At 41.9% G+C, this 16,855-nt stretch overlaps 1 protein-coding gene across 1 annotated transcript in view; it reads left to right on the top strand.

The window, feature by feature from the left end:
- TMEM237 (transmembrane protein 237) overlaps nucleotides 1-7,326 on the top strand; it is a 39,458-nt gene extending 32,132 nt beyond the window's left edge. Inside the window, exon 13 of the mRNA XM_075180135.1 lies at nucleotides 6,591-7,326. Coding sequence (XP_075036236.1) covers nucleotides 6,591-6,658 — 68 coding nt within the window. The 3' untranslated portion in view covers nucleotides 6,659-7,326. The remainder of the gene's footprint in view (nucleotides 1-6,590) is intronic.
- Nucleotides 7,327-16,855: the final 9,529 nt, after the last annotated feature.

The raw sequence follows: 16,855 nt of genomic DNA, 5'->3' as shown, positions 1-16,855 counted from the left end.
TTCTTATGTGTGGAATTATTTCTACCCAAATCCAGACAACAATTGTATAGCCATTTGTAGTGTATGTGAAGCCACAGTCAGTCGAGGGAGGGACCTTAACCATCTTGGAACCTCGTCTATGTTACGCCATTTAACGAGAGTTCATGGCAAAGTGTTGGGAAAAGCTGAAAGTTCTTCCCAAAAGAATACAAGCACTCCCTCATCAGCTAAGACCCTCCGCTCACCGACATACCGACGGCTACAAAATACACCCACCACACCATCCTCATCAATATCCTCAGTAGCGCTCGGAGTTAGCCCGGCATCCCACTTAAGGCTGGATGACTCCGGCACTATTTTTGATTCCTCTGAAGAAAGCGTTAGTCCTGCTGCTGCTGTTGCTGCTGCTGGGGGTGAATCGTCATCCCAGAGGCAGGTTAATAAAATGAGCAGTCCTACATTTCAGCAATTAACTGTGAAACAATCATTTGCGAGGGGAAGCAAATATGACAGCAGTCACCCAGTCGCCAAGCAAATCACAGACGCCATGGCTGCAATGTTAGTGTTAGATCTGCGTCCAATCTCCACAATAAACGCAGCTGGTTTTTCACAGTTAATTGAGGTTTTGTGTCCGCGTTACAGAATTCCATCGCGACACCATTTCTCCCGTAAAGCTATTCCACAACTATACCAAAAAGTGTGTAAAAATGTAGAGATTGCGCTGAAAAATGCCATTCTGCCCACTGTTCACTTAACCACAGATATGTGGACAAGTGGAAGTGGCCAAACCAAAGACTATATGACTGTGACAGCCCACTGGGTTGGTCATTCACCTTCACCAGCAGGAACAGCAGCAGCATGTACACCACTACGTAACATTTGTCACAGGCAGGCCACTCTTTGTATCACCGGCTTCACTAACAGGCATACGGCTGACAATTTGTTACGCAAACTGAGAGATGTGATTGATGCATGGCTTATACCACTCGGACTCTCCCCAGGGTATGTCATTTCAGATAACGCCAACAATATAGTGCAAGCATTACAGCTGGGTGATTTCCAACATATTCCCTGTTTTGCTCACACCATCAACTTGGTGGTGCAGAGCTTCCTACGAAATAACCGTGAGGTGCAGGAGATGCTTTCGGTGGCCCGTAAAATTTCAGGCCATTTCAGGCATTCAGCCACAGCATGTAGGAGATTGCAGCAGCTCCAAGAGCAGTTTAACTTGCCCTGCCACCAACTTAAGCAAGAGGTGGTAACTCGGTGGAATTCCACCCTGTACATGCTTCAGAGGATGGAGGAACAGCGCAAAGCCATCCAAGCATATTGCACAAGTCATGACATTGGGAAAGGAGGGGGGATGTATTTCACTCTTGCACAGTGGGGAATCCTTTCAGTGCTGTGCAAGGTGCTGAAACCATTTGAAGTTGTGACATGTGAGGTCAGTGCAGACTCTGCTAGTTTGAGCCAAGTCATTCCTTTAATTAGACTATTGGAAAAGCAGCTTGAGAAAATGAAGGAGGAGCTGAAAGCAAGCAATTCAGCAAAGTATGTTGGCCTTGTCGATCAAGTACTTAATTCGCTTCACAATGATCCTCGAGTTATTAAGATCTTGAACTCGGATCAGTACGTTTTGGCCACTGTGCTTGATCCAAGGTTTAAAACCTACATTAAGTCTTTACTTGTAAATGAGCGAGATGTGAACTTTTGCAAGGAGCTATTGCTCAGCAAGTTGGCCGCTGAACTGGGCCTTGGCTTGACGACGTGTCCTCCTTCACTTTCTCAAGCTGTTGCTCGTAAAAAATTAAATTTCCAAAAAAGAAGCAGGGAAGACACAGGGGGCAGACCAGAACAATTTAACATCTGGGCTGGTTTGAAGGATTTTTCAAAAAAATGTGTCACTTTGCCCATAACTCCATCCAATATGAGTATAAACATGCAAAGGATGGTGGAGGATTACTTTCAAGAGGTAGTTGATATGGAAATGTCAGACAGTCCCTTTCCTTACTGGGAAGAAAAGCAGGCCATTTGGAAACCCATGTACAAACTTGCTTTGCAATACCTAAGCTGCCCACCCTCCAGTGTGTACTCTGAACGAGTGTTCAGCACAGCAGGGAACTTAGTCAGTGATCGCCGTAGAAGGTTACTTCCCAAAAATGTGGAGAAAATGATGTTTATAAAAATGAACTACATCTTCCACGAGGAACGCCTTCACCATCCAAGACATCCAAGCACTGACTGTTCTCTAATGGCGGATTCAAGCGGCGATGAATTGATAGTCTGTGATGATGACGTACACACTGATGAGAGTGAGGATTAAGCTGAAGATGATGCCGATAACATCTTTTTAAAACTTTCTATGTAAGTGTAGGGTGCAATCTACCCCCAAAGAGGAAAGGGACTTGTGGCATTTCCATATCACATACCATCTTGAAAGGCTGCTGTTAGGGCAATTTATCCTTAAGGGTAGGGTGTCATAGACAGAGTGACCCTAAACTGGCTTTGTCCATTTTTCATAATATTGTACAGTCTATAATGGCTAGTTTGGAAGGATCGCGCTCTCTAGAAATGTACTGCAAGAGCTGCTCCAGTTGAGGGTATCCCTCCCTCAATAAACAAAATTTAATGACAGAATTAACTAGGCGCTCATTGTCTATATGTGCCTCACTGATATAGAACCAGTTAATCAATAATAAATAATAATTTGTTGGTAATACAGTTTTTAGTAAAAACCTGAGTGCAAAAAATGGCAAATAGATACAATTTAATACATACCAATTATTACAAATTAGGTTAAAAATCGCCTGTATAACACTATATACAATCAATAAAAAATACAATGGTAAATCAACATGTTTAAATACCAATCATTAATAGCCATATACGTGGTGAACAGTCAAACCATAAGGATGGTACATTTAGAATTGATGGCCTCCAGCCAATTGTACATGTAGTGGATTAGTATTTGATCCGAATAAAATAGCAGATATAGGAGACTGGTGTAGAGTTATAGCCATCCTAATTATGGTGCAGATGTATATGGTGTTGCCATGACACCGACTGATAGGAGGTACAATTATTCTCCCATTGAAAAAATAAAAATTAAAAAGTATATGCATAAAAATAAAAAAATAAAAATAAAAATAGTGATGCTCGAGTTTAAGTACTTGCTGTTATGATTCCTCACAGCGGCCGCGCGGCAAGGTGGTATGATCGCTCTTAGTTCCTGCGAGTTAGAGCTGTGCAGGGCATAGTTCTGTAGGGAATCCCTCGTGGTGCCTGTCAGATTGACGTTACGTGAAGTGGGCGTGTCTATAATGGCTGAATTTTTGGGTATTTTATACAAGTGGAGGGGGGCCTAGAGAGACAGAAACCAAACTGGCTTTTTCCATGTCAATTAATATTGTACAGTCTATAATGGCTGAATTTTTTGGTATTTTATACAAGTGGAGGGGGGCCTAGAGAGACAGAAACCAAACTGTCTTTCTCCATGTCAATTAATATTGTACAGTCTATAATGGCTGAATTTTTTAGTATTTTATACAAGTGGAGGGGGGCCTAGAGAGACAGAAACCAAACTGGCTTTCTCCATGTCTATTAATATTGTACAGTCTATAATGGCTGAATTTTTTGGTATTTTATACAAGTGGAGGGGGGCCTTGAGAGACAGAAACCAAACTGGCTTTCTCCATTTCTTTACATATTTAACTATAAGTGTAGGGTGTAATATACATTCAAAGACGATGGCTGCATTGCCAATATGCATAGATTGAGAGGAAGACAATCTGTTTTGTGTGTAGAATAGGCCTACCAACGAAGAATTAAACTGTTTTTTTGGATGATTTATTACCTCAACAATTAGATTACTTGTCTCTAAAACAGTTGGAGCACTAAATTGGGGTAATTTAGGCCCAAAAACATGGATTTTCCAAAAAAATAGCAAAACAAAACCAAAACCAAAACACGCAATGGCGGTTTTGCAAAACCAAAACCAAAACACGACGGTAATCCAGATCCAAAACCGAATCCAAAACACGGGGGTCAGTGACCATCTCTAGTATCAACATATTTCTAGTGGGGACACTGATGTCCGGGTTAGCCGGCAATACTCTATCCCACACCATCATGGAATCTCTAGTTGTCCGTAGCATCAGGGCACTAGAGGGTTTGGGGACCCAGAGCAGGTCCGCTAGGAGGAAATGCAGATTGAGGGCTTTTTCAAGATCTACCCAAGGCTTTTGGTATGGGGAAAGGGTCTAGTCTCTAAGTTGGCAAAGCAGACATGCATCATGATATTTATTTAAGTCCACTCTGTTTGGCTAGGCTCATCTAGGAGCTAGGTATGCGGGGAAGTTTTGTTTTTCCAGATATAAGCAGTCATAAGAGAATGTAGTTTAGCAAAAATAGGTTTAGGTATTGCAAGAGGTATTGTACAAACAAATACATAAATTTTGCAAGCAATATCATTTTAAAGGCCGCAAGCCTTCCCAAGCAGGAGACCACACAGCAAACCTAAGACTTTGTTAGAGTTTTAGCACTAAAGCCGAAAAATTTAAATCGAGGGTACTGTTTAAATTTGGGGTGATATTCACACCTAAATATGGTAATGCAGTCTCTTTCCAAGAATAGCAAATAATTGCACTAAGGCTTTTCACCATTGCTGGGGAAATGTTAATAAGGTAGAGCTTCTGATTTAGAGGTGTTTAGCTTGTAGTAAGCAGCACAGCTATAAGAATCTAGAATTGTATGTAGAGTCGGCAGAAAAGTCTCTGGGTCGGTAACAAAAAGAATGTCATCAGCAAATAGACATAGGTATTCACACTCATTCCCAGGTATTATCCTAAATAATACTTTACATAAGCTAACAGTTGTCACCAAGGGTTCCATTGCCAGAATTAATGTAATATGGCGACGGGGCATCCCTGTCTAGTGCCATTTGATATTGGGAACCTATTGGACAAGAAGCCATTGCTAAACACCCTGGCCGAAGTGTTAGCATATAAAGCAGAAATGACACTAGAGCCGGGCCTGAAACCCAAACTGGAGAAGGAACCGCTCCATGTAACCCCAATGGTGCCTATCGAACACCTTCACTGCGTTGAGAGAGAGGACAAGGAGTTCTGAATGGGCCTCCAAACCCTGCTCAATAATGTTTATGACCCGTCTTTTATTCTCCAAGCCCTGGCGCCCCCTTAGGAATCCCACCTGGTCCAGGTGGAGCAGGGTCGGGAGAACCAGGCTAAGCCTATTTGCTATTTGGCATATATTTTAATACCAGAATTCAGAAGGTTCCTTTCCCGGTTAGAAAAATAAAATTTGATGGCAGATAAGAACCGCTTGGCTTATCTAGTATACCCATTTTTTAACCTATAGTAACCTCAATTCCTATTTGATCCTTAGTTCTTTGTAAGGATATCCTTATGTTTAGCATTTACATGTATAAGTTGCTCTACTGTATTGATATCTACGACCTGTGATGGGAGGCTATTCCACTTATCCACTACCCTTTATGTGAAGTAATTTTTCCTCAAATTTCCTCTGAACCTACTTCCCTCCAGTTTCAGTTGAGGAAATGTTTGTTTGATGCATCTCAACATCTTTTCTTAGGCTTGTTGATTGACTAATAGTTAATATTATAATATATAGTGCCACATCTCATGTTCTTTATGCTGGATTTAATGCACTATATCTTGCTTTATTCTGGATGCATGTATATTTTCTCAGTACCACTATTTATTTATTAAATATCCTGGATATAATTGGCAGTATTGTATGTATGAACAGCTGATCTACTGTATATATGTCTTATTCTTTATTATGGATGTAATTGGTCTTGTTTTTTATGTATTAAAAACTGCACAGCCCCACTTTTGTGATATACGCTGCATCTGTTGTTCTATACGTGTGGCCAGTTGTGCCTGTATCTTTATTATCTGTGTGCTGGTCAGGGGTAACTAAACCATACCATTTATGTTGGTTTGCTGACTTGGGGTAATTCTCAGTATCTTTCTTCTGTCTGTTTGGACCAATGCAGAGTATATTATCTTGCTTTGTAAGCTTGACGTATTTCTCAGCATCCATATTAGTGAGAAGATATTGAGAATTTATAATACAACTGCATGTGATATCAAGGATACATTAGTTGTATGTAAGTATTCGATGGAAAGAGTTGCACCTAACAAGGAAATTGTGCTACTTCATTCTGTATCTTGGCAGTCTTAATCATGATGTGCATGTTTCACAATGTTATTATTTGACCTACCACTGTGCGGGTCAAGAAAAATTGTCGCTCCCCACCCCACATTAGAGAATTTGGACACACTGTAGTGTGAGAAAGGGGTCAACGTTTCCCCAATATTTCAAAACAAAAGTATACGGTACTTTAATAGCAGAGTTTACCACAATTGTAACGAATTAAGCTCTTGAAATCAGTTGTGTTCGGAAACCCAATAGGATGATCGGAAAGTATAGGGGTTTTCTTTTAATGCCGTTATTTTGCAACGTAGAGAGAGACTTCTGAAAACGTGACTCTTACCTTTTCAAGAATGTCAAATGTACTGTTATTTTTTTTGTTAGACTAATGGTGCACATTTTATTTACTTTCTTAGAATCTATGTTTATCTCCGAAGATGAAGATTACCCAGATATGGAGAAAAGAATAAAAATTCAAGCATGAATCTGTTTTATACATGTAAATGATGCCTTTGATATTTTATACTTTTTTTTTATACACATTTTATGTACGTTTTGTATTTAAATAAATATATATTTTTGATAATCGTATACAGTTGTTTGTAAACGTGTTTCACTAATACAAGTGCAATACAGTATTCACATCTTTGTTGTAAATCAGCATTATATAAGTCCTTGTTTGCCAATATTTAGAATATGTATATATATATTTAGAACTGTAGGGTGACACTAAGAATCGTGTAGATATTATAATTCAGGGGGCATAGTATTTAATGACATACTAGTGAGTTGTAAAACTAATTTGGCATGTGAATCTTAGAGTATAATGCAGTTTCATGATAATAGGTTTGTTAATAGGCAACCTCATAAGTGTCTGCAACAAAATCAGAGTGCAATCCATACAACCAAATTGAAAATTAAGTTTTATCAAGTAAAACAATTAAATTATATATGTGATTGGTTGCAGCTAAATGCAAGTGTGCATTCATCCATACCTAACAATTGGGTTCGTCAAGCTAGTGCAAGTGAAACAAATCAAATGTGTGATTGGTTGCTAAAGGTTTGCACTTTTATACTGTGTAAATAATAGGTTATTTGGCTGAAGAGGGCACTGTTTCTTTTTATATTAACTTTACATTCTATTCTATAGCAAGAGCAATGTGTTACAATTTTTATATGTCTGCTTTTGTTTACAAATATGGATATGGGTTTTTAAGCCTGTTTTTTTTGTTTTGTTTTTGGTTTTTTTGTCCAAGACTTTAGTCTTTACAAACATTTTAATAAACATACCTGATTATCCACCCTGGGGTTTTTCCATTTTTTTGTGTCTCAACCTTTAAAAAATATTTAAAAAAAACAGCCACATGCCTTGGGATTGTCTGCATGCTGTATCACAATCAATAAAGCTGGAAACACAGTGATGCAATTATCGGGCAGATCACACTATAACCCAGTGGTTCCCAAACTTTTTCAGTTTGTGGCACCCTTAGAGTCTCCATAATTTTTTTCAAGGCACCTCTCCAAAATAATGACCAAGCAGTCCCGCAAAAATAATACACATAAATCCAAGGGAAAAGAATATTTTTATATATTTTTCAATTATATTTCTGTCAAAGAATAATTTACAGCTAACTCACACTCTGCCCCCTCTGCATCCTCACTATGCCCCCTCCTTCATTGTTTTGCCCCTCCATTGCTGTTTCCTATCACCATTTCCCCTCCCCTTTCTTTATTTGCCATACTTGACCTTCTTTCTTCTATTTCTTCTGTCTTACCAATTCAGCGGTGCCTGGGACCCAGCATCCTCTCTTCTGTCGCTTGTCACTGAATGTCGGGCGTGATGATGTCATGCCCGACATTCAGTGATGAGGGAGGAGGATGCTGGGTCCTAGCCGCCGCCGGCTAGGTAAATTTTTATTTTTTATTTTTTATTTTTGCCATCCCTGTGACAGTGCCGCTGCACCCCTGGGAGCCGCGACTATAAACAACCATTTGGTCAGATATTGCAAGAGTGTGTACGCTCCCACAATCATTTTTTTTTCTTGCCAAAATCCATCACATCTGTTGATTTGGTTTTATAAACTTCCTAAAAATCACAATCAATGATGGAATGATATTGGACAAATGTGGAAGTGTGTATGCACTCACAACCATCAGTATAGGCAGATAGCTGTAGAGTGTACAGAGTCACGATCTTTTCAGCAGATGAAGGTCACAGATCTAGAGGTAAATTGTGTAGGTGTGTACACATGAATCTGAATGATCATCAGGACTTTCAGTCGTTGGTAAAATCTTTACAGAAATCGCATCTGAAGTAAAATGCAATAGTGTGTCCCCAACTTTAGTTTTAGGGTCTTATGAGACTAAATATCTACTGATCAAAGTTGAGTTATGTAATTTGTCACACATGTTCCTTCCCAATTCTACCGTGCTGCGGAATTAAGTGGTTCGTTATAAATAAACAATGATAATAACACCAAAGCAAGTACTTCCATAATGGGTGTGTAATCTTAATTTTTTTCAAAACAATGCGTGCCTCTGCATATCTTTCCATTGGTTAGAGCAGGGGTAGGCAACCTGCGGCTCTCCAGGTGTTGTGAAACTACAAGTCCCACCATTCTTTGCCAGTAGATAACCAGCAGATAGGTAGCAAGGCATGCTGGGATTTGTAGTTTTACAACACCTGGTGAGCCGCATGTTGCCTACCCCTGGGCTAGAGAAACCTTTAGTACATCAAATTTAGGTCAAGAAAAATGTAAAATGATTTATATTGGTTTCCCGTATTAAATACAATTCAAGGCTTATTTAAAATATTTTAATAAAGGTGTGCTACAGCAGGATAAAAGTAAAGAACCACTGGTTTACAAGAACATTTTCAAGTCTCTATATTAAAAACTTATTATAGCACATTATAGATGGCATCAAGATGGTGTGTTTTGTATGGTTCAAATACAAGCAGAAAAAAAACTTTACTGCTCAAAATACTTTACTATTTCAGAGCATTACACATCGACATTCTGATGTCCTCTAAAACAACCAGAAAATCACATATTTCACTTTATGTGGTCTAACTAAAGACATCTACAGCAGGGTCAGTAGCTCTCTTCTAAAAGAGTATTACTTGCTCGTAACTAAATTACAACTACTCCTCCACATAGACAAATTACAGTAGTCTAAACTTTGATTGGTGCATCTGGAGAGATTTTACAAGCAGTAATCATTTAGAAAAACAACATTGGTCTAACAAACTCATGACCGGTCCAAGGACAATTTCTAAAGGGGGGTTTTCAAATGCTGATTTTGAAACATTTGTGTCCAGCCCATGCAGGTAGCATTTAACAACAGATAGTCCACTCCATTCAGAGCATAGAGTATGTAATTCCATAAAATAGATATACACTGATTTCCTCATACAATGCATACTGTATATAATACAGTAAGCCTCCCAACTGTCCCAATTTTAGAGCTTTGTCCCTCGGGTAGGAATGACGGCGGGGAAAGGGGGGGGGGGGGTTGGATATCTAATGGGCAGCTCTCTGGGGCGAGGCCACAACCCCTGGGACTGACACAGTAAGGGGTATGAAACAGTATTAATCAATGACACTATAGATGATCTATATAGTATTGAAATTGTATTACACACAGGGTCGGACTGGCCCACCAGGAAAATCCCTGGTGACACCCCAGAAGCAGGGCTGTAAGGTTTCAGTGACAGGGTGCTGGCTCCCTGCTGAGTACCTGACGTATACGTGATGTCTGAACGCTGCATAGAGGAGCCTGCACAAAGAAAAGCAGCAGGAAGACGACAGCAGAGCAAAGAGCAGACCGAGCAAGGAGAAGGCAGAACAAGAAGAAGCAGGATGCAGAGACAAGAGAAGCTTAGGAGCCCTAATTTGATTATATTGCTGTAAGGGTGCTGTAAAAATTGTGGATGGGGATAGGAGGAAGGCTGTAAAACAATAGGAGGGGGGGGGGGGTGGCTTGGACTCCACGCTGGTCAGGCGTGTTTCACTGGAGCTCCCCGGCTATACCGCCAAAGTCTCGGTTAGCAAGAGCAATTCAGTCTAAATTTTACTTCTATTTGGGCTTGTGGCACAGAGAGAACCCCCGGTTCCAGAAGGAATTAAATCCCGACACACAGTTTGGCCGCACGCTCGGGCCAGCGGAGTGGGGCCTAATCCCTCGTGGCAAGCCGACTGCTTGGCCTCCCCTATAACACCAGGACCGGAGACTTCCGCCGCACTTTTAAAACTACCCACAAGGGCCTACCTCGATTAGATCGTCTCAGCCAATTTATCCCACGGACACCTGGGATAGGGGAAGACCCGGTGACACATTCAGACCCTCTGCTGGGCGGAAAACGATTAACAGACCCTCAGGACCTGCGGGACTAATCCTGGCTGTGGGAGGTGAACAGGAAACCACAAGGCCAAAACGGGACTCCAGGCAACGATTTGGCAGAGTGGCCGAACCCATACTTACCACTCCTCGGCCCTGCTAGTTGCCATAAACAGAAGCCCCACAAGACGGTCTGGAGTGCCGCGGTACCTGCGTCACCTTGGTCCGGGTAGCAGCAGTGTTCGGTCTCCGTCACCACTTACACCTGTGGTAGTAGTGTCTGTTTTGATACCTTTGAGACCGGAATCTCTGTAATAGCGGAGGTCTGAGTTAACTTCCACACAGTATTCGCCTACCCAGGACCTTAAAGACTCAGGTCTGTGCTGAAGCAGGGATTGGGGTCTGCAAAATCATCACCCCCAGAAACCAGATACTGCAGGGGAGTAATTAAAGAGCATACCCATACCAACTGGCCTGGGGCATCTAACCTACCATCTAGATGCTCAACGGGCCTGGACTGCTCTCCAAAGGCCTAGCTCTGGTATTTGCCTCTTAAACATCCTTGATGCTCTGATTTAGCCTCCTGACCAGCTTCCATTGTATAAGCTTCAGAACGGTAAACGCGTTATTCTCATATACAATCACATATACAAGTACCTGGAAATATAAAGGAGTCATAAGATCCCTCTGAGAAGAAACCAGTTGCTGGCTGCCAAAGAGTAATTATTGCCTTCTTTTGCCTTTCTATTTAACGTTACCTTTATAAATTATGTCTACCTAGACCAGGTGGGTCTGTCCCCCATCCGTCTGCTTCATAACCAAACACCAGCGAACGGCTCCCCAGTGAGTCTGCACCCAACATGAGTAAGCCTGCAGGTAGAGGTCGCAGGGGCGCGACAGGAGAGATTACTCAGCATTTCTCCCGACAAGACAAAGCACTCGCTTCGTCCCCTCCTCATTCGCCTCTGGGGGCTCACAGCGAACAAGACCCTCCAACCACCATCACCCCTCAACCATGGCGGACTTTGCTGAATTATGGAACTTAATTGTGGAGCGTACTAACGCTTTTTCCGTCGACCTTCAGAAGGCTATAGGAGATCTTAAAGCAGAAATGATTGCAGTTTCCAAAAGAACATCGGTTCTGGAAAATAAGATGGAATCGTCACTCACGTTTCAAAATGAAGCCTCAAAGGATTTGGATTTCCTGCTGAAGGAAAATTACTTCCTGAGAGATAAGCTGGAGGACGTGGAGAACAGGGATCGTCGTAATAATCTTAGACTGCGCAACATCCCCGAATCAGTCGAACCTAAAAATCTGGAAGATTATGTGAGCAGTTTCTTCTCCTCACTGGACTCTGCATTATCCAACCACCTGATACAGATCGAACGGGTACATAGGGCCCTGAGACCTCGCCCGAAGGATACCGAACCTCCTCGAGATGTGATATTGAGAATACTATCTTTCAAGACCAAGGAACTTAGATCTAACGCAGTAAGGAATTCTTCTAATACTCTTTACAAAGGGTCCCGGATTCAAGTATTTCAAGACCTTGCTCCTTCAACGATAGCCAAAAGGCGGGATCTCAGGGAGGTAACCCGCATTCTTAGAGAAAATGGCTACAAATATCACTGGGGTTTTCCTTTCTGCCCAATAATCGAAGTCAAGAGTCGATCCGTACACCAAATGAAGGGAAAGACTTGCTTCATAGGCTTCATCTTTCCCATTTGAACAGGATCGTAGGAGGAGATCCCCAGAGCTCTTCGCAACAACCCCCTTGATTTGTAAATTTGTCTCTCTAAATAGGGGATACTTGAAGTAATAATATGTTCTCATTTCTTCTCTTGTTATTCTCTCCAAACGTATATATTTTATTTCATTCTTCTAACAAATGTTGATTTTGTCATGTTGGTTTTTTAAACACCTTAGGTGTAAATGTTACTGTTTACTGGTATAGCTGTTGTTTGATTTTACTATTTTATACACAGACGGGCGGGGGACACTTCCTGTCCTCTTAGCCACGCACCCGTTTACATTGGGATTTACTTAAAAGTTTATCTTGAGGTTTAAATATTATACTCATTCCCGAACCCTGTGCCTTGATATAGATATTTGGGTAGACATATTTTGCCTAGATATTAAGTTTATTTAGGTTTTCAGGCACTGTCCCAGTAGGTCTCTCCTCTGCCTCTGAGGTTCGAACATACTCCCTTGCCTTTTATCTCTTTATACTCATAACTTTTTTTTTCCTTTGCTCTCCTTTCTTTCCCTCCTAATTCTACCCCCCACCCCACACCTTCTTACCCCCTCTGTACTACAATCCAGGAGATTACATCTCTATTTTGGGTGTCCCTCCTCAGAATACTGATCATGGCCTTTACATCACTCTCCCTTAATGTTAAAGGGCTAAATACTCCCCAAAAGCACTCTGTTATTCCACACACTACACAAACTTGATATAATTTTTTTTGCAGGAGACTCATTTCAGGGCTGGTGGCCATCCCTCCTTGTCCTCAAGAAGATACTCCAATGCCTACTACTCCTCTCACTCTACAAAGAAAATGGAGGTGCTATTCTTCTTCGTAACTCAGTTCCGTTTGTCATGTCAGCAATAAAGGACGACCCCGAAGGCCGGTTTCTCTTCCTTCAGGAAAGATTGGTCATCTTGACATAACCATTGCCAACATCTATGCTCCTGTCAGGAACCCCTCCAGCTAGTACAACAACACCCGGAGTCTGCTCTAACAGTCTGGTTTTCACTGGAGCCCCTAGTTGTGGGGACAGACTTGGCCGCAGACTACAGAGGGTCATGTGATGTGTACCAGCTGTGGGGAACCCAGGATCAGAGGGTAATGGAAGACAGCAAATCCAAAGAACAAGCCGAGGTCAGGGGTCACTTGCTAGGAAGAATAGTCAGAAAACACGCCAGGGGTCGAGGTCACGAGCAAATCAGCAGAAACGAAGATATAAGCCAAAAGGTCAAGGGCACAGGCAAAAGACAAATCCAGAGGACAGGTAGGGGTCATACACGGCAAACAGAGATCCAAAGGCTTAACACCAGGAGTACAGCAGCAGGCAGCAACACAAAGAACTGGAAGCTATAACCGGCAGGGAGGCTAAGCCCTCCCTGCCTTAAATACACAGTGTGACCAATCAGAGCCTAGCTCTGAAACTGCCCCCAGCTTATGCCAAATGGATAAATCATACAAAATTAGCCCACAGCCTAGTTACTTAATTGCGTACGCGCCCAGCAGTTCTCCTTTGCCGGGATGCGGCACTGTCTCTTTCAGCGTCCCGACCGTTGCCTAGGCAACGGCCAGGATGAGCCCCGGAAGTGACGTCCCTGGTCGTCATAGCGATGGCTGGGACGCCTGTGAGAGAGTCGCAGCGACTGGGCACCGCTGCGGCTTGTAACAGCTCCAAATACAGGTCAGACAGCCTTTTTTACACATTTTTCCCCAGAATTACATCAATTCCGTAAGGGTTTGCTTTTATTAGGGGGAGACTTTAATACTGTTATGTCCCCTCTTCTAGACAGATCTGCTCCTACACATTCCTCCCCTCCATCTTAACATACAAAACACTTGCAAAAACAAGTGGTTGAGGCCGGCCTATTTGATGTATGGCGAGCGCTGTATCCCACATCTAGGGATTATACGTTTTATTCTTTTCCCCATCAAACTTACTGCCGGATTGATATGTTCATAGGGTGTACAAATATCTTCCAACATATAAAAAAGGCCGATATTGTATCTAATACGTGGTCAGGCTACTCCATATTATCACTCACGGTTGACCTTTTTCAGAATCCTCGGAGCAGAACTTCATGGAAATTGAAAGAGACTCTTCTTAAACTGCCTGGGTTTAAGGATCTTATATCTGACTCTATCACAAAAATATTTTGAAATTAATTCAAAGTCAGAGGTCCAGATTCCCACTACCTGGGAAGCCCACAAGGCGGTTATACGGGAAGACATCATTCAGACGAGACTCTCAATAAACATTCACTCCAACTTAAGAATTTGGAAACATTACATAAGGAGTCTAGTTCCCATTCAGTAATGCAAGAGATACAAAAGACTAGAGGTGAAATTCAGTTGATTCTAGCAGAAAGAACAGAACGCCAGCTTAGATGGCTTAATCAAACTTTCTTTGAGAAAGGCAACAAGGCCGACACACTCCTGGCCAGAAGAATGAGAGCCAAACGGGGCTCCCAAATAATCAATTCGATTAGAAATAAAAAAGGGGACTTATCCTAGGATCATAAATTAAACTTTTCATAGCTATTATGAAAATCTGTATAACCTTCACAAGGACCAAACCTCCCAGAGAGCTTCTCCTCAAGCTATTATTACCTACTTAGACAAATGTTCGCTACCCTCACTATCTATAGTGACAGGGTGCAGTATGTATGTTCTGGCAGACAGTGACAGGGTGCAGTATGTGTGTTGTGGCAGGCGGTGGTGGCCTGCAGTATGTATGTATGTTGTGGCAGGCGGTGGTGGCCTGCAGTATGTATTGTCGAAGTCATATAATTGGATGAACGAAAGTATATTGGCTAGTATTGTTTTATTGGTCGATTGCACTCAGTATGCCACGCTACACGTGGCATACGGCGATCGCAAGGAAAAATACGCACGTACACACTCGCATTACAACATTTAGTTATTTATATAATTCATATTGGTTCCGTTACACAGTAATTTATGAGCAGATAGTATTTAGTTTATTATTAGTTTATATAATAATATGATTATATGTACACTTCAGTGTTATTTAAGGTTCAGATTAAAGGAAATGTGGCATGTCTAGTATCATATTAAACCCCTATTCATCAGCAGCTGTCCGGTGCATTCGACGAAGAGATGGCACATTGCATACTCTAGTTATTGATGTTAGGGAATAAACCTTTAATATGATACTGACCATAAAATGCTAATAGACTAATTGTAACTGGAGATTTAGGTGGGAAGAACAGAGCTCATCCCCTGGAGAGATGACCCCCACCTTTGGATTCCTTAGATTGAACCAACCTATGACCCATTTACCCTGGACCCATGTGAAGTCTGGACCTATACAAGCAAGCCACGTCATCTCTATTGTTCACTCTGTAACGCTGACTGTATATATAATCATAGCGGCATCCCCACTAGCCTCAGTCTACTCTGGCCACAGTATTCTAAACAGATATACTGTTCACTGGGGCCCGTGGTAGCGCAGCGGTATGTATGTATCTTTTGGTATTGGCTGTACTGTACTGTATCATAATATAATCATGTATTGAACTGTTAAACTTTGCATCTGCTAAAATAAATAACTTTGTGTGTTAGAAACACATACATTCGCTTGGGCAATGCTTATTTGAAAACAATAGAATTACTTTAATAGTATGTATGTTGTGGCAGGCGGTGGTGGCCTGCCTGCAGTATGTATTTATTTGGTGGCCTGCAGTATGTATGTATATTGTGGCAGGCAGTGTTGGGATACAGTATGTATGTATGTATACATGTTGTGGCAGGCAGTGTTGGGGTACAGTATGTATGCATGTTGTGGCAGGCAGTGGTTTGGTGCAGTATATATGCATGCATGTTGTGACAGGCAGTGGTTTGGTGCAGTATGTATGTATGTATGTATGTATGCATGCATGTTGTGGCAGGCAGTGGTTTGGTGCAGTATGTATGTATGCATGTTGTGGCAGGCAGTGGTTTGGTGATGTATGTATGTATGTATGTATGTATGTAGTGGCAGGTGGTGGTTTGGTGCAGTATGTATGTATGTAGTGGCAGGTGGTGGTTTGGTGCAGTATGTATGTATGTTGTGGCAGGGGGTTAAAGAAAGAAGGGACAAAAGCAGCATAGCACAGGGGGTTAAAGAAAAGAGTAACAAAAGCAGCATGGCACAGGGGGCTAAAGAAAGGAGGGACAAAAGCAGCATGGCACAGGGGGATAAAGAAAAGAGGGACAAAAGCAGCATGGCACAGGGGGTTAAAGAAAGGAGGGAGCAAAGGCAGCATGGCACAGGGGGATGATGAAAAGAGGGACAAAGGCAGCATGGCACAGGGGGATGAAGAAAGGGGCAAAGGCAGCATGGAGGGCGCAGTGCGATCATAAGGGGGCATAGCATGGTGATGATGAAGGGGTACAGTAATGTGTGTGAGATGGCACAGGGAGCTTTTGGCAATGTAGTGTGTGTGAGGTAGATGGTGGCTAATTAATGGTTGCTGTTTTGTTTGCATGGTAATGGGAATACTATTTTAATGTTGGCGCTGGAGGAAGACCTAATTATTAATCATGGGTGCTATTGATTTAACAGTGGGGATGGTTGTAATTTTCTAAATGTAGCCAT

Source organism: Mixophyes fleayi, chromosome 7 (assembly GCF_038048845.1).
Source record: "Mixophyes fleayi isolate aMixFle1 chromosome 7, aMixFle1.hap1, whole genome shotgun sequence".
NCBI lineage: Eukaryota > Metazoa > Chordata > Amphibia > Anura > Limnodynastidae > Mixophyes > Mixophyes fleayi.
Note: the sequence above shows the minus strand (reverse complement) of the source record. Positions and strands in the feature narration are given on the sequence as shown.